Raw genomic sequence first — 18236 nt, 5'->3', positions numbered from 1 at the left:
TACAGAGGCTGGCGGGGAATCTATCTGACACAGCAGTACAGTGAGTATAATCCCAATACAGACCTAATCAGGTCAAACAAGGGACCACTTAAATTAAACATCTTTTGGAGGGATGGAGATGGATCAAACTGTCTGTAAATTATGTTCAGGGAGATGAGAAGTCCTGCAAAATGTCTGTGTGCTTTTCGGTTTACTAAGCCTAAAATCAACAGGCTATTAATGTTATGTTTTTTTCATCATTTTTTAATCTAATGTTAACATAGCACTGAGTGATACGGCTTGCAGATAAAATCTCAGATTTTTTCATAACAGAGACTGAGGAACTCAGTTTTATTTTCCTGCAGTTCCAGTTACTGATCATATAATTACTTGCTTTTTTATCCTTTAAACACGTTGCTTAATGAAAGCAAAATAATGAATGTATTTTTTTTTCTCTGTTCCATTTTCTCCATCACTTTTGGATGAGTCCAAAGCTAAAAACTCTGTGCTTTATAAGATTGCTCAAGCTCATGCAGCGCTCATTATGTTATGTGTGTTGCCACTGTTTTGTACTGGAGCAACTATAAAAGTTTATGTGAACTTTGGGGCTGCACACCCAGATATTCAGAGCGACAGACGCCAAGCTTTGTGTTAGCAAACTTCAGCGTTTCCATTCCAGAACCACAACTTTCTCTGCGGTTCACACGATCTCACATCAGCACCATCTCTGATGGCTGTCTCTCTGAAGCTCAGACACACACTGACACTGAGACAGAGTGACGTACCGTTACAGGAGCAGACGCTCTCCCAGGTGTGCTGCGGTGTGATGTAACCAGCTCTGGCTGTGGTGAAATGGCTCAGCTTCGCTCCTGACAGCAGCACGGCGTTCCTGCAGCCTCTCGCCAGACAGCTGGCTTCCACACATCCGTCATGGCTCACCTTGGGAATTCTGAGACCCAGGGAGTCTTCCATCTCTGCTAAAATACCTAAATCAAAGTGTTCACATTCAGACTGTACGGACTGCCATGATCACATGGCTATGTTCACTCAGCAGGGAAATGCAACCCAAATCTGCCTTTATTTTACCCTTTCGCAGCAGTCTAATGGGCCAATTCCAATCTTTTTACCCTAAAAACTTCCATATGTGTTACTAATTCAGATGTGTATCCAATTGTTTACAAAATGTCAGCAGTCTGAATGGTCACGCTGCAGTTTATTTGGCTTTTATGTCATCAATGTGAGAGATGCATCATAATTCTGCACCCGAGTTAGGATGTAAACAATGGCTGAAGTTTATGATTAAAAAATTATGAAAGAAGTCTGTGTCACAATCCCACCACTCCTGACTCTGACTACACATCCATCCAGAAGTTTATGATTAAAAAATTATGAAAGAAGTCTGTGTCATAATCCCACCACTCCTGACTCTGACTACACATCCAGACAGACTACAGAAATTGCAGCCAATACTACACAAAGCCACTGCTGTTAGTTGTGCTTTCATTTTATTAGCTGACGTTTTCTTGTTGCAATCTCGTGACAATACTATCAACTCCTGTTGATGAATAAACCTTAAAATTGATCCATAAACGGTACCATCCATTATTATTTCTGTAAACAGTGATGTCAAAGTTCTGCTCATTCTGTGCATGCAGGTCACTTTAAGAATGTAAACCATGCACAAGGCTCTTTGCAGTCGGGTTTAATTAGTAGCATGAATTAAGACTTGCTGTGTGAACATAGCCTTATAAAGAAGTAATTCTGCTGACAGCTCACCTTCGAGTTTGCTCCCTGACAGCGACTGAATGAGTCCTCCCTCAGGCCTGCGGACCAGCAGCACCTCCAGGGCCTTGGTGTCAGGCAGCTGCTGCAGGCTGGCCAGATAGAGCTCTTGTTTGGGAAGGCTAAGAGACTGTGCCATTTTGCGCTGGAGGCCTCTCCAGTGATCTCCCAGGAACTCCTCGGGTGACATCCCGACCAGCTGCAGCGTCAGGCCAGAGTCCAGCACGCTCTGACTGGCTGCCCACATGTGAACCTTGACCTCTGTCCAGACAGTAAACTTCCCGTCGCTCACGCTGATGTTCAGCGCATACGAGCCCACCTCCAGGTTTTCATCCGCCCAGATTTTACCATCAGTCAGGTCCACGGAGAACCTTTGGCCCTCTGGCTTTTGTGAAACCATCCCGTAGGTCAAGATGTCCTGGAAGTCCTGATCCGATGCGTGGAGTTTGCCGATGACCCGATTTGCAAATAGTCCTCCGGTGGTAGTAATGAAGACCTCGAGGGGGACAACGGTGGGAGGATACTTGCTCTGCTCAGTGACGTTGATGTTGATCACACAGATAGAAGACAGCGGAGGGTGACCACTGTCTGTTACCTGAATAAAAAAAATGCAATGGTTTCACCCTTTCCTTCACACAATTGCAGATTTTTTTTAAAGTATGGCACTTTTAACAGATATTCCTTTCCTGCTAAACTGATTTTGTTTATTAATTTTTCTTTCCTCAAACTAATAAATCACTAAAAACTAAACTCTTGCATGAAAATGACTTAAGTCTAAAGTGACTCAAAGTTTTAAAAATAATCAGTAAATTATATTACAGGAACTAATTTCATTTGATTAATTCAAATAGGGAGTTAAGCTCAATTAAAAACACATATGTTTCACATGTTCAAAATTTAATTTCTTAGCAAATATGAGTACTACGTAAACAAGGCCTACTCAATCATAGGGAAATCTCCTGACTTGACAGCTGTCCAGCAGACATTCACTGATACCTTTCACAAACTAGAAAGTCACAAAAGATTATGTCTAAAGAAGCTGACTGTTCTCAAGCTGTTTTATCTAAGCAAATAAAATTTCTGCATGTGGAAGGGGGGGTGAAAGTGTCAGAAAAGAGATGAAGAAACAGCAAAGGGGATAACCACAGCCTTAAGAGGATTGTAAAGCAAAGCTCTTTCAAGAGTTTCGAGAAAATTCACAAGGCATGAGCAGCAGCTGGAGTCTGTGCTACATGAGTCACCACACATAAATATATCCAGGACAGGGGCTACATCTGTTGCATTCCTTGTTATGTCGCTCCTGAATTAAAAGCATTTACTTTAGGCTTAGGGGAAAATGGACAGGACTGTTGCTTAGTGGTCCAAAGTCCTTTTTTAAGATGAAATGAGTAACTGGAAATCAAGGCCCCAGAGTCAGGATGAAGAGCTGAGAGACACAGAATCAAAGATGCTTAAGGGTTCAGTGTGAATTTTCAGTCAGTGATGATTTGGGGAATCAAGTCATTTCCTGGTATTGGCCTTCATATTCAGTCCAAAGTCACCCCAGCTTCCTAGAACGCTTCATTCCTCCTTTTCCTGACATCGTTGGTGGAAATGCTGATTTCATTTTCCAGGAGGATTTGGTACCTGCCCACACTCACAACATTACCACCACCTTGTTTAAAGACCATGATAATACTGGAGTTGAAATGCTAGCCAAATTGTCTTATCTTAACCCTACAGAGAAACTGTGGAGTGTTTCTAAAAGACACTCGAGGCTCTCATCTGTTTCTTGATCAAACACAACACCGCATTGGTGGCTCCCCAACGCAGAGAAGCTGCAGACTGCTGTTCAAGCAACCTGGACTTCTTCAGCAGAACTAAAGGATGATCACCTTAATAACACACTGTATTGGTGCTGTAATTTATGCAAAAGAAGCATAAGTGTTGATAGAAACCTTTCATTCACTGCAAGATAAGATTGCCAGAATTAACAGAAACAAACATTTAAAATTTGCCGCATTTTCATCTTTCTAATCAAGTCAGTTTATTTGATTTAGCGAACACAAATTAGGTCACTGAATACAGATGGAAGATGTCTGGTTTTCCAGCAACGGTATGTAACTTTTAGGAAAAGTCAGTTTTTGAAATATTTGTTAAAACTGTCACTTTGTCGTGACTGTATAAGACAGATAATTTATGAAAAAATTCTTTACCCAGTACTTCCAATACTGGATACTGGGTACCTCCTCAGAAATGCACTGCTTGGTCAGACACAACCAATCAGAAACAGGAGGAGGGACTTAGCATTCTCAATCATTCTTGTGTATGCGCCGCTCACACTTTCCTCCTTGTTCTCTGCTGTGCTACAGCTTGTTCCCGACAACAGAGCATGTTAGCATGACCACCGATTACAGGCGGAAGAGATTTTCTGTAACAATGAGTTGCTTCTCCACCATTAGCAAAATGACAGTAAGTTGATTAACAGCGCTAAGATTGTCTTCCTGGCTCTGATTGGTTGGATTTTACCGGGAGTGATGCATTTTTGCAGATCAGTATAGTTTTTTCACAGATTATCTGTCTCAAAAATACTGTCATGGCAAAGTGACAGTTTCAACACATAAGTCAAAAACAGATTTTTCAGATAAGTTATGTTATAGCTTTAAGGTTTCCCTGAGCAAACTTTAAATTTCCTGACAGCAGCTGTGGCTACAAGGTAAACTCAGCAGATTTAAACAGCAGGATCACAATTTCTTCTTTTTTTGTAGTTTTACTGACAATGTGAGAACCGAATTTTCAATGTCAGAAGTGACATGAAGACTTTGACAGAAATTGCAGTGTATTTGTCTCTAGTCCACTAGGTGAAGAGGGAGAAAGCAGCTTAGAGGAAAGAGAGACAACAGACAGAAGTGGAAGAGTAAAAACAGATGTGTAGTGGCCCCTCTTACCTGGATCTTCAGCTGATGGTAGGGTTTGTTCTTCTTCCTGAGAGGTGCAGAAAGAGACAACAGACCACCCTGGTCGACATGGAAACGGCGGTCACTGTTGCCACTGAGGATGTGGAAGGAGAAAGGCGGACCGTTCTTTGGAGTGTCTTTATCCGTCACAACAAGCTGAAGGATGCTACTGCCGATGGACTCTCCCTCCTATAAGAAATGTATTTATTTTTATTTCAGATTTTTATTCATCTTTAAATAGTATGTATTAAAAATCAACAGCGCATTTATAGGAATTTATGAAAAACTTGACCAAAACAAAAAAGTTTATGGGTTTCATTTTAATAACACGTTTGCCTTTCAATTGAATTTAATATTCTGTACTTCACAAAAGATGTCAAGCTTTACTAAAAGAGATCAAAACATGTTCGCTGTGATGAATTACATATTCAGTTGAAGCTTCTTTTCATTGCGTCCTAATACTATTAGAAACCAGTGATCCCTTACAAAACAAAGCCATCAGTCTCAGAACAGCACTCTGCCGAAGATGGATGGCAGGAAAGGTACACAAAATGTGAAATTATTGGGCTAATACATACACCAACCCATGTGCAGTGTTAGCAATTTAAATTAAAGCATGCATCACATTATGAGTCAGGCCTGTTAAAAGAAAGCTGCAGCAGACTGTGACGAAAACGGTCGAATGTGTTGTAAATGTTGAAAGCTGGTCTTGTACCTCTGGCTTAGCTGAACACAAGAGTTGCCATATTGACACAAAAGCCTAATTAACTTAAGATAAAACAAAGTGTTGAGCAGTTGGGATTCAGTGAGCCTAACCTCTGTCTGCATATTTGTGGTTTTATGAAGCGGCGGAGTAACACATTTTATTACCTATATGACCACACCTGCTACAATTTGCTTATAGACCAAACAGAGCCACATAAAATGCAGAAGGCTTTTGTGTTCCTATTTAGGATTAGAGAAACACAGACAGGTGAATTTCATTCAAAGACCACAGTTAAGCCTTTTATATCATGTCTACATCCATACAAATCTTGAATTCCCAGGAACAGACATCCAAACATCATCGCTTCTCTAATGTACTTGATCCTAAACGTCTTTGTAGGTGGAGCAGATTAAAAATGTCACCTGGTCCATTCTGTAGCTTAATACTAGGCTCCCCTAGAGATGAGTACCAGGGCCCCTGCTCTACAACTGGCAGACAACTCCATTATCATTTGACAAAGTGAATCTTGAAATAAAGAGAATTTTAAAGGTAAATGTGAAGATACACTTTATTGATCTGACAAATAGGAAGATGCAAATTTTAAAATAGTTTGAAAAAGTTAGAGGTGAATCAGACTGAAGTCTTCATAACACATCTACATTTTTTTACAAAAAGGCATGTGCTTACCATTCTGGTACAAGCTGCTATAAAATAATAGTTCACAATCAATAGTAATGAAGTAAAACATGAAAGAACAAAAAACTTTAAGGTATTTATGAGGTATTTAAAATTGCTCTTCTTCCCCTCTCTTTTTTCACTCAAACTGAGAAAAAGTCAAACAGCTTTTATTTTGGTCTACATTTAATTACTTTCACTTCAGGACATTCCATTAAGGACCTGAAATAAAAAAAATAAATATTCATCCCAAACCCCGGGGCTTCACTGAAGTTAAAGATAGACTGTAATTGAACACAATGTTTGTCTGCAAGAGTTACTTTCTAGGAAATTATTCAGAATGAGGAATGCACACTGATACAGAGAAAGTGGTTCATGCAAAAAGACATAAAATTCCATTGGGTTTTTAGTCCAGAATTTACCCAACTCAGCTGAATCTGCAAATAGGCTCTGAGCAGAACAATTTAATCCTGGTACATTTAAATGTCTTCAGATTGTTTTCACTGCTCAGTGGAGACAATCTTCCTCAGCGATGAAGAATTTATCTTGATTTATATCTCCTGTGGCTTCCTCTGTGGTGGTTCTGGGAACCAAAATGAATCACTTGTCAAACTGCTGGTTTTAGTGAAGATTTCAAACTCAACTCCAGCCTATAGTGGCAGCTTCACTTCCCCACAACAGATGTGCCTCTCGTAAAAGCAGACGTCTGAAGGTGACAAATAGTCAAACAAAGACTGTAATTAACTGCCAAAAAGAAAATCCAGGCCGCTGTCGACCTGCAGCACCTGTCTGTAAAAATTAACAACTCCTCAGACCGTCTGCAGCCGCATCCATCTGCTCACTGCAATCAGAGCGCCTTCATCAGGCAGAGCTGGCGTTAGCACATGGGAGCATTTCAAAGACTTTGGATTCATCCACAGACGACATTTGGCAAAGTTTGGTCTCACGACCAAGCTTTCCCGTGGCTGGATGGTGTGAAGAGAGCTGGCAAACGTGCAGCAGTCAAAGTGATGAAGAGCTGGCAGATAAAACGCCATCAATGAGTAACAACCACAGCTAGCCAGGAGCAGATTTATAAACAAACATACACAGCCACGTGGAAAACTGAAACATTGTGAAATACATGCGTTCCCAGGAGCTAAAGTGCAGGTAAATTGCCCGTTAAAAGTTTTTTTCCACCTCAGCAGACGTGGCTGTGTAATAAAAGGTTTAAAGCAAAAAGATTGAACACAGTGACAATCACGATAGCTGATCCCTCTGATGTTTGAATTCAAAGTTCAGAAACAAATCTGTGTACTCTTGTTTTGAATCAAGTAAATGAAAGAGATAAACAAAATAAGTCATTTCTAATTTCTCTTTATCACTGGCTATGGTATCTCTATGTAAGAATGTCAGGGAATGTTGGGGATACCGTCTGCCCCTTTTTCTCCATGTGAACAAAGTGAACACAGAATGAGGCACTTGCGAGAGGCAATGCATTCTTTGCTCATCCTCATATTCCCATTGCACCTATTTTTACACAGAGTCGTAAAATATCACACATGAATGCAACTGTTGCTCTTCAGGACACTGGAGTATATATATATTTTTTGTAGGAGGCGGCGGCTTATTCCTGTGTGTTCTTGCTGGAATTCTTTGTCTCCTGACGTATCGGTTCATGACAGTTTGTCGAAGCTGTGCTTTGTGTGTGCAGCAGGGTGTGCAGCCATTTTTTGTTTTTTTAAGCGACAGACATGAAAGATCTCTAGGCACAAAACAGTGGCTGCAACAAATCAAAACACAGTGGGAAAACCTGTTCAAACGTGCATATGGTTCCTGCCAGGGTCAAATCAATAAAAAGTACATAAAAGACAAGCTGTTTAAAAAAATGACTTCTTTCTCTTTCCTTTTCAGGCCTGCAAAAGCTACATCTAAAACACTAAAAGAGGACGACAGAAATCAAGGTCATTGGTGACTTAATGAGTTAAGATGATTTGCATCAACTTAATGTGCATAATATTTTTGTGTCTTTTTTATTTCAAGCCCTTATACTTCTCTCAAGCACTTGAGTACTTTTCAAAAACATCCTTTTGTAGGAGAGCGCTGAATGCAAAGTGTAGGCTGAACTTGTTCTTTCATGCCTGCAGCAAAGTGGATGCATCATCTGGACAAAATGTACGGCAGCCAACATGTGGTGGCCCACGCCGAAAATAACACAAAAAAAATTGCTTACTGTTTTTGAAAGCATGAGAATTACTATGACATGGATGATGGAATATCTGCACAGCCATATCTTTCAGGATTCAGCAATTAGCTGGATAAACATCAAATAAGCCATGTTCCACCAAAAATGTCTGCATGCTTTCTGTGAATAAGCGAACCAAAACTTTCAGGTTGTCGTACCTGCAGCACTAGATTGTGGTTGACCTGAGAGAAGACAGGTGGGTTGTCGTTGACGTCCATGATAGTGATGGTGACGAGGACCGCCGATGAAAGAGGGGGCCTGCCCTCATCTGCTGCCTGCACCGTCAGAGAGTAATGAGGGATCTGCAAAGGAGAAATCAGGGTTTAACAAAACACTTTTTGTTTTATTGTCATTCAATGTTTTTCTTTTTTTTGTATTTCACACACGCTGACCTCTTCTCTGTCCAGTGCTGTGCGGACAGAAATTTCACCGCTGCGAGGGTGGATGGAGAACTGCTGCTGCAGATCTCCACTAACGATTGAGTACCGAAGCAGATTATTGATTGGACCATCCAGGTCTGAAGCTGTTACCTGATAGGAATGAAAGAATAGATAACACCACAGTCAAAGCAAATATATATTTTTTCTTTTTTTATATATCATTATAAAAATATAGAAAAACAACTGAGTTTAAAAAGCGTCATCCAATAAATGATTAATGTGTAATATTTCTGAGCCAAAGGTGATCTAAACAGATTGAGACCAAAGAAAGGACATAACTCTGTTAGCATTTGTATGAATGTATTTTCTTATCATAACAGGCACAAGCTTTTCTTGATGTCTTAGAGAAATAAAAGCCAGAGCACTAAAATCCATCACTTGTGTCATATTTTCTACAGCAGGTCACACCCAAAGCATAACATTTAAGATTTTGAAAATCAGATTTTTTCTCTCACAACTAACAACATTTACAGGAACAATCAGTATAGGATGCACATGATGGATTTTGTATACAGTTTTAATCCTATAAGCTGATACATTCTGATTGCTTTGTTGCAAACCATTAAATTGCAACTGACTTTAATTCTTGATATTTTGCTATTTAATGCAAGACTTAAACATGTTTTGGTTAGGATTTGTTTTCAAGCTTAGACATTAATACAAAGCATTATCTACCAACTTTTTGACCAACGTGGCTTGTTTCAGTGCTTTATATGTTCTTTAATGACCCATACTTTAATGGAAGTTGCTTTTGTTGGAGTTTATTTTGAATAAATTAGATGCAAGTTTTCCTTTAATGTAATTTCTGTTCTAGATCCTATTCATCCCCCAAAAAATATCTTGAAAAAAGGTTTGGTCATAAAGCAGACCCAAAAGATGAAGACTTAGTTTCATCTTTCAGTTTCTCTCTGAATTTAGCTCACTTAAAAAATTTAATCCAACTTTCTGTAGTTAATTAAACAACTGAAACAGCTGGCCATCAGAGAAAAATGTGGACCTGTTAGATGAAAGCGTTGTAACCAGTGAGTCGCTGAGCTGTGTTATTGCCGTATATCTGCTGCTGTCCTGATGAGACGTCATGTGGCTTAATCTGGTTTCTGCTTCTTTCTCACTTGAATGCCTGATCAATATATAAGTTCGAACTGTTGTCAGTACTCTCTACTCGCCTCATTCGTCACCTCCTGTCATGTTGTGTATTTGTGTGTATCACATCTGCTTGCACTGCAATTAAATATTACCTGATTAAATGTTTTATTTGGTTCACAATTATCTGTTTTGTGTCTGTACATGTCATAAATTATCAAATCTTTGCTTCATTAACTTTTCATTGTGCAACCTGGTTTTCTACACTCAAAAATTCTTCCAGATTTCTCATATGAGGTCTTTGTACATGAATTTATTTTGTTTTTCACCTTCCACTTCTTTTTTAATTTTAAGAAGGTTTTCTTGTGTGTTAAAGGAATTACAATATATTTTTTTAAATTACATTATCTATCACTAAATTATAAAAATGTACATCTAATAAGCTTTGACTGAAAACAATGATTCCAGTGCTTATAAAAATCTTCATGAAGTTCACTGTGTACCTCAAGAAAGCATTAGGATATTTCATGTAAGTCCAAGATTTTGTCTATAAATGATAAAAAAGACATTAGAAATTTAAATAATAATGGTTTTAAAATGCCTTCAATTTAAGACAGTATGAAGAAAGCTTGTTAAAATTAGTGCTAAAGCACATATCATATATACTTTAAAGCCCACATTTTTGCATTATGTTTTCTTTTGGTTTAATGTAATATTTTAATCTTAAATGAAAATCATACTTTACTGAAACATCAGTCAGTGTGTACCTATCTATATACAGCATTCCCAAGGGTGAACTGAGTTTCTGAAATAAACTTATCATTATCAAAGGAGTCCGTTATATAAAAAGGCACTTTAAACTATGATACATTCACTTAGAGCTGCATTGTAATTTAATGACTGCAGAATTGCAGTATTTGTAGAATATTAATATTTAGTATTTACATGTTTGCATTTGTCTTTATGTATAAAGACAAATTATGTTTCTCCAGTTTCATTACATTGCAATATATTGGATTTATTCCTTACTTTCATAACCAGACTTCCGGGTGTCAGATCCTCCAGTATCTCAGCGCTGTAATCGCCCTGTCTGAACACTGGTGCGTTATCGTTCATGTCCGTCACATTGATGATAACTGTTGTGATGTCACTGAGGGAAGACTTTCCACGACTTCCCTCCACGGACAGGTAGTACTCCCTGGACACCTCGAAGTCCAGCGCGGCCATGAGGGTGAGAAGGCCTGTAAGATGACGACATAAAGGCTAAGTTTGATAGCAGTCACTTTGAACAGCAGAACAAAAATCTGATGTCTGCTTGATTGACTGACAGAGAGCTGTCTTGCATCCTTGATGACCGCAGTTCACACTTGACTGCTATCATAAGAACAAAGAAGTGCTTAAGGGTTTCCACATCTGCTCTGCTTTCCCTTTAATGTGATTCAATGAAACTTTTAAAGTGCAGGTTCAAAAAGTGAACAACTGGGAAGAAAAAGTAATGAGTAGAAAACTTTCAATCTTTAGTCTTCCTCTATTTTAGACAATTTCAGGATCTTTTGTTCTGATGGTTTTGTGATGGTATTGTTACCACAATAGTACAAGAAAGTGTATTCTGGTGCTATTGTATTTTCAAAAAAATGTTTTCATTTATTTTGTGTATTTTTTTAGAGTGTTAAGTGAGTTCTCCTATTTATATATTAAAACTTTAAACAGCTAAAGATCTCTGTGATGACTTTCCTACAATTGATGGGAATAAATTCAGGATCAGGATATAAATCATTAATTTTATTGCAATATAAACACTAATTGAACTTGAGGTTTACTTGCTATACATTGCAAAATAGTCATGTGTGAACTGCTGCATAAAATTATGAAGATATCAATTTATTTTACATCTTTACATATCTCAACGACCTTCCTTTTATCTGTTTCCCAGCATTTCTTTTGTGTTGCACATCTGAATTGTCATCACAACCTCCTATATAAATTATGCTCTGCCTGACTACACATGAGACGGAAATGCAGAGTCAATATTATATGGAGTGACAAGCATTTTATGATCTTTAAATGGGTGTTCTCGTTGTGAGCGGAATGTGGTTTGGACGATGATATTTTCCATAAGTCAAACACATCCTGTGGTATCATGTGGTATAACTGAGCTCAGTAAAGCTGTTAGTTTAACCTTTAAGGAGAAATAAATCTCTCCACAAATGCCTACTGTCTGTGTGCATGCTGTCATCCTCATGTGAAGCCCAACATCAGTTTATGGAAACAGCTAAAGGAGTTAAGATGTGACTACTGCGTTTGGTTTAAGAGTCAGACAGTTTCAAGTCTTTCTGCATCTGACCTGCTGAATATTTGCTCAATATAAATGATTTGTCTGAGACAAAAGGAGAAAATATGTTTTTTGTTGCTAAAATAACAAGTACAAACCAAACAATCCTTACATTGTCAATGAGCAATCTATGTCTACTGTATGTGCTGACTGCTGTCTTAGTTTTTTAGTTTCTAATAGCAACTAATGGTTCATTGGTCACTATTGATAGCTCACAGAAAGGATAGATAGTTTTATGGCAACATCTTCGATCAAATCTACTTAATTGACACAGCAAAGTTCAATTAAAATGTTTCTATGGTCATTATACTTTTAAAAGACATCATTTAAAATACTTTATACAATAACTTTGACATAAAAGACAATAAAAATGTTAAAAATTGGCAGCTAAATTAGTAATAAAATTGTATTTTCAGAGACCAAACCTGAAACAATATTTTACATTTCTGAACTGATTTAATGATCATTGTTATTAATACATTATTGGCACAAAACAAACTCCTTATTAGTTTTCAAATTTATCAGAAAAAGTATTTCTTTGAGTCAACGAATAACATCATCTCCTATTAAAACATCTTTTCCCTTTCAACCAACATGTTGTTAATGGCTATGACAGAGAATATGAAACATCCTTGGCAAATATATCCACCTCTCGTCATCAGAAAATAACCAAAACATGTTTGCCTTTCTTGGAGCTGTAGCAATAAAGACCCTTAATCCAAAACCATACAGAAAAAAATAGAATTACAGCCTGCAGCTCTAACTCCAGAACATCCTGATCCACTCATTAAATACAGTCCAAAGCACAGATGTAAACAAAAACACGCAACTCTAGTTAACTTTTAGTGAGCTCAAACAAACTCACAGTGGTTTCAGTGTTTGGAGATGGGACACAACTGTGGAGGTTTTTACCTTTTTCTGTTTTTGTTACACTGAGCAAGTGTGAAGCAACAGAACGTCTCATTGTGGGCATATTATCCCACACAGAGTCGGAGCGTACCTACCTGCTGCAGCTCGTCATATCTAGCAGAGTGTGGGTGAAACATACTCCCAGTTTTGGGCTGCCAGCCAGTCTGCCAAAAGACACCTTATTAAGAGAGAACAAAAATAGGCTCCAACAACACGAAACAACCAGCCACCACTCTGCTAAAATCGAACACCTCCATGTTTCAGAGAGTAAATTATTTGTGCCCCGTACAAAGAATGTAGGTCTCAATTTATTGATTTTTCTGAGATAAGGGAGTTTTCTGCAGCTAGCTTTAGTCAAAATTATCCAAGGCGTGTTATTTATTCATTCGTTGTTGTTTGGATTTACAATCCAACTGTGGAAATGCAGGTTGGGATCCTGTTTTCCCTTTTGTATCAATAAAACACATTCTTTCTTTTTTTGCTGAATTCCCACTGACAAGTCTCTGCTTGTTTATAATTTGTACGATCCCAGGGTTGCTCCACTTCTTATTCTTAAACTAAATGTTATTGGAAGAACTGTAAATCAGTTTTCATATGTGTAAGAGAACAACAGCAGTGACATCAAATATATATAAGCTGATTTGATAGAACTAACGCCTACTACATAGTTTGAAATCACTTTACTCAGTGAGACGGTAAAAGTGCGTCCATCGAGCCAAATATATTACTGGCAAGCAGTTTGAATGCATGCCACCCGAAATACAATAACCTTCCAAATACTTCATCCAAACAGCCCTTAGCAATTGTGTACATATTGTAATTTCAGTGATGATCGCGACTGAATACATTGTGCAGCTCCAAGCTATAATGATGAGAAAGAGGTTACTAGATGAAAAACCTGCTGAAATACTGGACAAATAACAAACTAAATCACTTTAAATTAAAACAAAAATGACTTAATTACAAATAGAAGACTACACAAATCTCAACTTTCAAAACCAAGATAGAAAAATCAAACCTGGTCCCTTAACATTTACACATGGCACAAAAGACCTTCTGTAGAACAAATCCTGTATAGAGAGCAAACACCAAGTGCTCAACTAAACAATAAATCAATACTCTTCCTTCACACTGTTCTACTTTATAGTAGAGAATATATTAACTTGTGACTGACTTTCTTTTTCACATATCACTCACAAGATTGTGCCTAAAATAAGAACCATCTTGAGTAAGAGACCAACAGCAGTGAAATTACAAAAACAAAACAACTTGGTGCTAAACTGTAAAAAAAAAAAAAAAACATAAAATAAATTAAATAAAAATTGCTCTAGGTAAAATCATCAGATTTGTTGTAAAGAAATTGAGTGCATAGTATTTTATCTCTGTCCTCAGACCAATGGCACTGCTTCTGGTAAGAAGCCTTTTCCCATACTCTCAGTTGCAGTGGTGGGCCGTCAGGGCCTGCAAGGCCTTCTCTGCTGGCCTAAAAATATCTGAATCACAGACTGATGTTAATTATATTTTGTCCATGAATACGTATTAAATAATTCCAAATGGTCTGTCCGCTTCCTTTCATTGCTAGCCCCCTGGTTGCGCTGCTTCCAGAAGTGTATTTTCATATTTAAGCATTTAGCCAATCACATTTCAGCCACTATTTGTTGCCAGGGTCAAAGAAATCTGCCTGGAGGCCTTCACAATCAGTTCTGCGGGCCCTGTAGCATAAAATAAACGTCAATCAAACTGTTGCTTCAACCAATCAGATTTTGAGTTGGCGACACCAAGGCCCTGTAGCAGACGTAACGTCAGCGTATTCACACGCTCTGATTGGCTAGTCAAAGAGCGTACTAGCAAACTGCATCTGTAGCGAGCTGCACAAGCAAAGATATTGTTGTGTTGATTTAATAGGTGTTTTGTCAACCCACAATGGGTGAAGGAGGAGAAGAAATGGATTTGGTTGGAGATTTACTGTCAAAGACATTTTCAAGGCGGACTTTTCAAGAAAAGCTGGACGTTGTTAAGCAAGGTCGGGCAACTCCGAAGCTAGCAAGCCTGTCACAACCGGGAAAAGGATTTGTCCGCCACTTTCAGTCTACTAACTAAAACTTATGCCAGAAATACGACAGGGCAGGCTCGACTTTCAGCATTAGCTTCGACGGCGATAGAAAAGGACTTCTTCATGGAACTGAAACGCACGGATAATCTGCACAACAGAGTAATTGAAATCTTCTTGAGGAAAGAAAGGAGGATGGATTTTGTGTACAAATAATCAGGATTTTTGGTGAGTAAAATGTTGCTATATTCCTAAATAATATTGTAATTTTATCAGGTTATTTTTGATGCTTTTTTTATGTGTGTCGCAGCTGTAGAAGTTTTATAGCCATAAAATAGTTATTGAGGGTTGGATTGATTCAGACGGAGCACTACTGAAGGCCTAGGTGTGAAATGCACGGCCCGCCACTGCTCAGTTGTAGTTGGCATGGAATCCAAGCACCTGCTGGATGATGGCCACTTAAAAATTTTATAGTTAGGATGGTAAATGTTGTTCATTATGTGCCCTAGATCCACATCGTTGAATCAAGATGTCTCAAAAGTCAGCCTACCTAGAGCTTTTCTGTCTTATGAGTTACAATTCCTGTACCAGATGGTGATATTGTTAGAAACTACTGAGTAGCAGAAATGAAGAAGGTTTACAGTACAACTGTGGAGATATTATACCTTCTAGACACACTATTCCTGTGTACCCTTCTTTACTGGGCTGAAGGTTTGTATACTCCAGGTTAGATCCTAAAAGATATAGAGTCCCAGGCAGGGAGAACTTGCCACTCTCTCCATCAGTATCGTATTTAAATCAGGTGGTAAGTAGTTTATCCTGCTTCTTTCTTCTGAAGTCCACTGTCTGGTTTTATATTGAGATTAAATGTTTTCTTTACACCAGAGTTTTGATGTTGATTGATATCAGGAAATTCCACAGTGGTGTTAGGGTTGAATTGGAATCAAAAGAGTATCAAGAATAGAAGTTGACTTAAAGCACGTCCTTGGGAGGCTCCCATGCTAGTAATTGTAAAACCAACATATTTTACAATTACCAACATGTAATTGTAAAATATGTTGGTAATTGTAAAACTTTATATGCAGTTTTAATATTTTCCTTCTGCTGAGGGTCTAGCGGCCATTAGGTGGCACTAATCTCCAGTTCCTTGAACTTTTTTATTTATTAAATGCTGAGCTGTGATCTATCAACCAGAAGCTGGAGTAATTGCCCTACTACGACGTAATTTAAAATAAGTCTTTATTTTAAAAACTTCCCACAAAGTAAAAGAACGAGGTTTGTACTTTTGTTTATTGTTTGAAATGGCAGCTTACTGGTACCCTGTGGAGAGAGAGCATAAATGATTCAGTGAAAGGATGAGGTTTTTACATATCTGGGCTAAACCACCAGATAACACATCTATGTTAAACATTTTCTAAAGTGAGCTTTAGGGATCAGACTGGAAGCCACAGTTTCACAGCATGTCTCTGGAGTTTTCATGGATCCCTCTCACTGCAGCAGAGGTGTTTGTGCACGTACAGTAATTATGCTAATGTTTTTGATTGCCTGTTATAACCCTGCACTGTAGTAAGCCTTTGATATAAACATACAGCAGCAGCTTTTTCTTTCTCCTGCCAGCTTTCTATCAGTGTGGACTTGTTTCACAGTTTTGCTCCGAGCAGTCTAAGCTCATTCCACACAGCATGAAGTGACTTCCCACAGAGTAGCTGAGTGAGGATTGCTTGTCATTGAAAGCTTCTATGCTTTTACTTCTCACACATTTATTGTGAACACAAACAGTAGCGCTTTGAGAAGCTACAGCAAAGGCTGTTAAAACCCGTAAGAAGCTGCAGGGTATTAATTTGTTATTAGCTACAAACAATAAAAACCAAGTCAGCTTACTTTGCTTTCACTAGAACACAGAGCTAAAAAAAAAGATTAGTACAAATCTGTCTTACATTTTTTAAATTTGCAAATAAAATCTTGTGCTGCCATAAACAGTTGAGGATTTAGTTGTTGAGGATTGTCAAGTTGTTACCTATTTCTGTGGTGATGGTGTGTAGGTGTCGCAAGGAAAAAGATTAGTGATATTTTTTCATTTAAAATAACATTTGATCTAAAGCTGCATATAGTGCTTTGCTCAAGTGTGTTCCTTTATTTCCAGATCTTTATGCACAGACTGAAACTGCTTTGCCAGAAAGTTTGCCTCAGTCCCAAGTCTGTTTGTAACACTTAACAGCTTTTCTTCCAGTATTGCACCGTATTTTGCTCCACCCAAGTCTCACAAGCATTCTCAGAGCATGATGCTGCCACTGTCGTGTTTTATTGTGAGGATAGTGTGTTAGGTGGTGATTTACAGGGTTAATTTTCTGCCACACACAGGATGCTGCATGTAGGCCCAAAAGTTTTTTTTTCTTGTCCCCTCTTCTTCTAGGCCACCTCCCCTTCCTGGGTTCTCACAAACTGCAAATTAAAATTCTCTTATCTTTGTTTCAACACTGACCCTCTTCCATACAGGCCAGATATGCAGGATCTGTCCTCTCAATAGATTTACGCTATGCTTTCATTACTTATTGATGGAATGAACAGTGCTTTGTTCAAAACTTGGGACATTGTTTTATAATCTAAGCCTTTAAACTGATTCACAATTTCCTCTGTAACCTTTGTGGTGTGTTCTTTGGTCTTCATGATGCTTTTTGTTCTATAATATTCTCTAACAAACCTCCGAAGTCTTCACAGAACAGCTGCGTCTATACTGAGATTAAATTACTAATTAGTTCACTTCTGAAAGCAAATGGCTGCACTCAATTATGTGCAGTAGTACCAGAGGAAAGGGCTTGAATGCTAATGCGTACCACACACCGTGATTTTTACCTGTAGATGTATGCCTTTATTTTCCTTTCACTTCACTGTTCTTCACAGTTCTCAGTGTTGGTCTATTACTAAATCATCCAATAGAATAACACATGGAAGATATTGGCAGTTGCATTAAAAAATGTAAAAACTTCAAAGGGCAAGACGCTTTTTGCAAGATGGTGTAAAAACTGCACAGTGGAGACATTGAAAAGTACAAATTTAGGTTCATTCAGCGAGCATAATATTTCCTTGTATTAATTCAGATTTTTAATTCTCAGTACAGCA

The 18236-nt window shown here is 38.2% G+C and overlaps 1 protein-coding gene across 1 annotated transcript in view; it reads right to left on the bottom strand.

Annotated features, from left to right (window-relative positions):
* The window catches only part of fat2 (FAT atypical cadherin 2), a 99932-nt gene that overhangs the window by 22368 nt on the left and 59328 nt on the right, over nucleotides 1–18236 (bottom strand). Inside the window, exons 17-22 of the mRNA XM_032555505.1 lie at nucleotides 10855–11066; nucleotides 8695–8832; nucleotides 8461–8604; nucleotides 4689–4886; nucleotides 1756–2356; nucleotides 765–965 (exon numbers count right to left, since the gene is read on the bottom strand). Coding sequence (XP_032411396.1) covers nucleotides 765–965; nucleotides 1756–2356; nucleotides 4689–4886; nucleotides 8461–8604; nucleotides 8695–8832; nucleotides 10855–11066 — 1494 coding nt within the window. The remainder of the gene's footprint in view (nucleotides 1–764; nucleotides 966–1755; nucleotides 2357–4688; nucleotides 4887–8460; nucleotides 8605–8694; nucleotides 8833–10854; nucleotides 11067–18236) is intronic.

Source organism: Xiphophorus hellerii, chromosome 23 (genome assembly GCF_003331165.1).
Source record: "Xiphophorus hellerii strain 12219 chromosome 23, Xiphophorus_hellerii-4.1, whole genome shotgun sequence".
Taxonomy (NCBI): Eukaryota; Metazoa; Chordata; class Actinopteri; order Cyprinodontiformes; family Poeciliidae; genus Xiphophorus; species Xiphophorus hellerii.
This window is presented reverse-complemented; position numbering and strand designations above follow the sequence as displayed.